General features: G+C 31.0%; 1 protein-coding gene across 1 annotated transcript; it reads right to left on the minus strand.

Moving 5' to 3' along the window:
- Window positions 1-2,745: 2,745 nt before the first annotated feature.
- On the minus strand, window positions 2,746-3,384 carry LOC107620268 (uncharacterized). Its single transcript, XM_016322456.1, has 3 exons — window positions 3,188-3,384; window positions 2,956-3,037; window positions 2,746-2,904 (listed from the first exon to the last, which is right to left on the minus strand). The coding sequence occupies exons 1-3, from the start codon at window positions 3,382-3,384 to the stop codon at window positions 2,746-2,748; spliced, it is 438 nt and encodes a 145-aa protein (XP_016177942.1).
- Between the last annotated feature and the right edge of the window lie 439 nt (window positions 3,385-3,823).

The following is a 3,823-nucleotide window of genomic DNA, read 5'->3' on the forward strand; positions in this document are numbered from 1 at the left end:
GAGGTTGAATCAAGTTAGTTTCAAAAAACTAAGTTCTTTAAGCTTTTTCATGAAAGATGAAGTTGTAAGAGATGTTTGCATTTTGTATCTAAAACCATAACAGCACAGAGTAGAGAAGGAGAGAATCACACAAGCATATATTTTAGTTCAGTTTTCATGTGCAATAAAATCTACATCGAGTCTCCACTACAACCATGGTTGACCTTCAACTATAATCAAACTGATTACATGCACCAATACTAATGAATTACAACCTAATTCATCTAGTATCAACCACTAAACTTCTAACCCAAGTCTAGTAACCACCAAGTGCTATCCCAACTTGACAAAGGAGAATCCAACCTAGTTCAACAATCACCAAGTGCTATCCCAACTTGGCAAAGGAGAACCCAACTAGTTTAATGACCACCAAGTACTATCCCAACTTGATAAGAAAAACTAATCCTGGTTCAATTAAACCAAATACACAGGAAAATCAATTTTACTTTTTCAATCTATCTCTTTTGTCTTTTTCTACCCACAGCTTTTTTTTTTTATTTTTTATCTCACCATGATTTGTCTTTTTCACATTTACAAAAAGATAGACATAAGAAAACTATAACAATAAAATCTTAAATGTAGCTCAAAGATGAAGAAAAATATTTCAGACTCATGTGTATGAGATGATACTCAAGTGTCACTCTATTTTCTTTTCCTTCAAATGTTGTTATAGGTCCAGCTATATAGTGTGAAACTTACTCTTCAAATTGCTTCACTGCCTCTTCATTTTTCTTGCCGATTTTACCCATTTGCAGCAGCCTTTCTTGGCCTACAATGCTTTTTCATTTTGCTCCACTATATTTGTTGTCCTTGTACAGCATTTTTTATTTACTCCACCAACTTCTGTTGTTCTTGCATTTTGTTTTACTCTACCAACCACTGCTGTCCTTATGTCCTTGTTATCTCTTGTTCTCCATGATGTTGACAAATGTCCTGTTTTGCTTTTTTTTTTTCCTGGTATCATTGTTTGGCAATTGCATAACCTTCTCTCTTGGCTTAATGAGTCTGATTTTTCTCATCCTATGCATTGGACTGAAATTTTGATTTAAGCATTGTGAATTGTTTGCTAAAACTATGTATTGTTGGACTTGTGTAGATCTTAGTTTTGGGTCTACATTACTAACACACACATTAAACCACACTTAGACTATTAACTCAATATAATATTTGTCATCATATTAATATATATCAAAATCAATTCTAACTCAATAATAACAAATATAATCAAAATGATTTTTTAAAAAAAATAATATTTATAAGTGTGTCTCATATCTTTTATAGAATATATTTACGTTATATTAGATGTTATATTATATAATTTTTAATAAAAAATGTATTATATTATTTTGTATTAATATCGTAAAGATAAATCTAACTAATAAAAAGCTAAATATATATTAAAAATACAAGTCTTAATATTTTATCATATATTTTATCATAAGATAATACAAATCTTATATAAATAAGAAAACAAAGAAAATGTACAAGTTTAATTGTTTAAATATAAATTTTCTGTTAAAAAAAAAATTAAAACTTTGTTGGTCTTAAATTTTTGGCCCAGAACCCACAATTTGTATGAGACACTCTCATAATTTTCTTCTCTCGTAGTTTCTCAAACCACTCCACACTTTTTTTCTCTTTTCTTAAGTTATTTGACTTTTCTCTTATATGACACTTTAAATTTCAAAACCTCTCTTGTACTCAAAAATTAAAAATTCGTGTGGTTGTGCTCATACTCCATTTTAAAATATCTCACTCTTCAAAATATCTCTCATCTCATTACCCCATTTTTCCCTTTTAAACAATTAAATATTAAAACATCCATTTTCTTTTGAACTTTGAACAACAAATATTCCCATCTTTTCCGTTTTACCTTTCTATTTTTTTATTTTTATTTATTCTCTATGCTTTTACCCACATTGAGAAAGATGAAATTGTTGACGATTGCAAGAAAAACATATCTGGATGATAGCAAGCACGGCAAAGAATCATAGTTAACACTAAGATTCTGAACGCAACACTAAGATTCTGATTTCTGAGAAGAAGATAACCTAATACCATCTCCAGTAGAAAATTCATCACAATCCTTATTTATGACTCATCTGTCATAAAAAATAATTTTACATCAGTTTTTGCATCATAAATAGTAAATAAGAATTCAAAGAATCTCTCTCTTCTCTATTAGGAGAAACTAACTTTAGTCTCTATTGTGATTCCACTTAATTAATTAATTAAAATAATTAAGATTATATTAGTTACTATTTTTTTTACAATAATATTATTTAAATTTATGAATTAAAAAATAATTCACTATTAAAAAATTTATATATAACAATAATACACAATATATAATTCGAGATTACACTAATTTATAAAATTAATTAATATAAAGAAAAACATAGTTAAGCTCTATAATTGACAACAATCATTGTGAAATTGCCATATGTGTTTAATCAAGTCCTCTTTCAACTGTCTATACTGCTGCCTATTTCGAAGTTGGGACATTCTTTGGAGAAATTGATGGTATGGTGCAAAATCTTCCTCTCCCAGCTGAGGTTGTGATAAGCCGTTTTTGACATCGTCATACTTTAAGTTTTGAGCAAAATTATTCTGCATAAGTGCCTCTTTCATTCTCAATAATCATATTATGCAATATAATACAAGCTCTCATTATGTTTGCAAGCTTCTTCTTTTTCCAAAAGCGCACTAGACCACGTATAATTGCAAAGCGTTCTTGCAACACTCCGAATGTTCGTTCCACATATTTTCTTTGCCCTTTTTGATATTGTGCAAATAACTTGCGTTTTTCCCCTTATAGCTTTGAGATTGATTTGACAAATGTGGCCCATTCAGGATAAATACAATCTGCTAAATAGTATCCCATGTATAATTATTATGATTAATAGCATAATTTACCTCTAGAGCATGGTCATTTAGAATATCATCGAATATTGGTGAACAATCTAACACGTTGATATCGTTATTTGAACCAGAAACTCTAAAGAACGCATGCCATATCTAGAAGTCTGAAGATGCTACAAACTCAAGTACTATGGTTGCAACCCCACAATAACCACTCGTGTACATGCCTTTCCACACCTTTGGACAATTTTTTCATTGCCAATGCACACAGTCAATGCTACCCAACATGCCAGGAAATCCACGACCCTCTGCCATTTGTAGCAAGCATCGTACATCATTTGAATTTGGTTTTTGCGAGTATTTATCCTCGAACACTAAAATGACACCTTCAACAAATTTTTTCAAGCATTCAATTGTAGTGCTCTCGCCTATGCACACATAATCATCAATAGCATCAACTGCAACACCATATCTAACATCCATATTGCAGCAATGCATTTTGGAGTAGTGACAAGCCTCTTCTCCTAATTGCATCGACCCTCTGTTGGAAATACAGATAAACATTATTTGAGAGAGCGTCTACTATCTGAAGGAACACATGTCTTCTTATTCGAAATTTCCGTCGAAAAATGTCAGCATTATGCACCAGCTCATCTGCAAAGTAATCTTGGAAAATGCGATCATGTCCTGCTTCTCAATCTCTGTTGATCCATCTACAAGGAGTTGGGATAGAGCTTTTATCGATATCTTCTTCTTCTGAATCATCGAATAAACACTTGTAACACCCTACCATACAGAGTCTTATGCTTAAGTCATAAGACAGAGATGGCAAGGTATTACGACCTCTAAAACAAAAATTTAGTACGTATAGTAGTATGAATAATTGATTATAACTAGGAGCCTTTGTAGAAAAAGGGGTAAA

Source organism: Arachis ipaensis, chromosome B10, assembly GCF_059453495.1.
Source record: "Arachis ipaensis isolate K30076 ecotype BB chromosome B10, ASM5945349v1, whole genome shotgun sequence".
NCBI lineage: Eukaryota > Viridiplantae > Streptophyta > Magnoliopsida > Fabales > Fabaceae > Arachis > Arachis ipaensis.

What these genes read in the sequence shown, in the direction of transcription:
- LOC107620268 (XM_016322456.1), bottom strand. Translation starts at nt 3,384, where the DNA reads ATGGATGTTAGATATGGTGTTGCAGTTGATGCTATTGATGATTATGTG. An exon ending in GGTCGTGGATTTCCTGGCAT is followed by an intron (nt 3,038 to 3,187) that starts GTTGGGTAGCAT and finishes TGCGTTCTTTAG; the next exon opens with AGTTTCTGGTTCAAATAACG. An exon ending in TAAATGACCATGCTCTAGAG is followed by an intron (nt 2,905 to 2,955) that starts GTAAATTATGCT and finishes ACTATTTAGCAG; the next exon opens with ATTGTATTTATCCTGAATGG.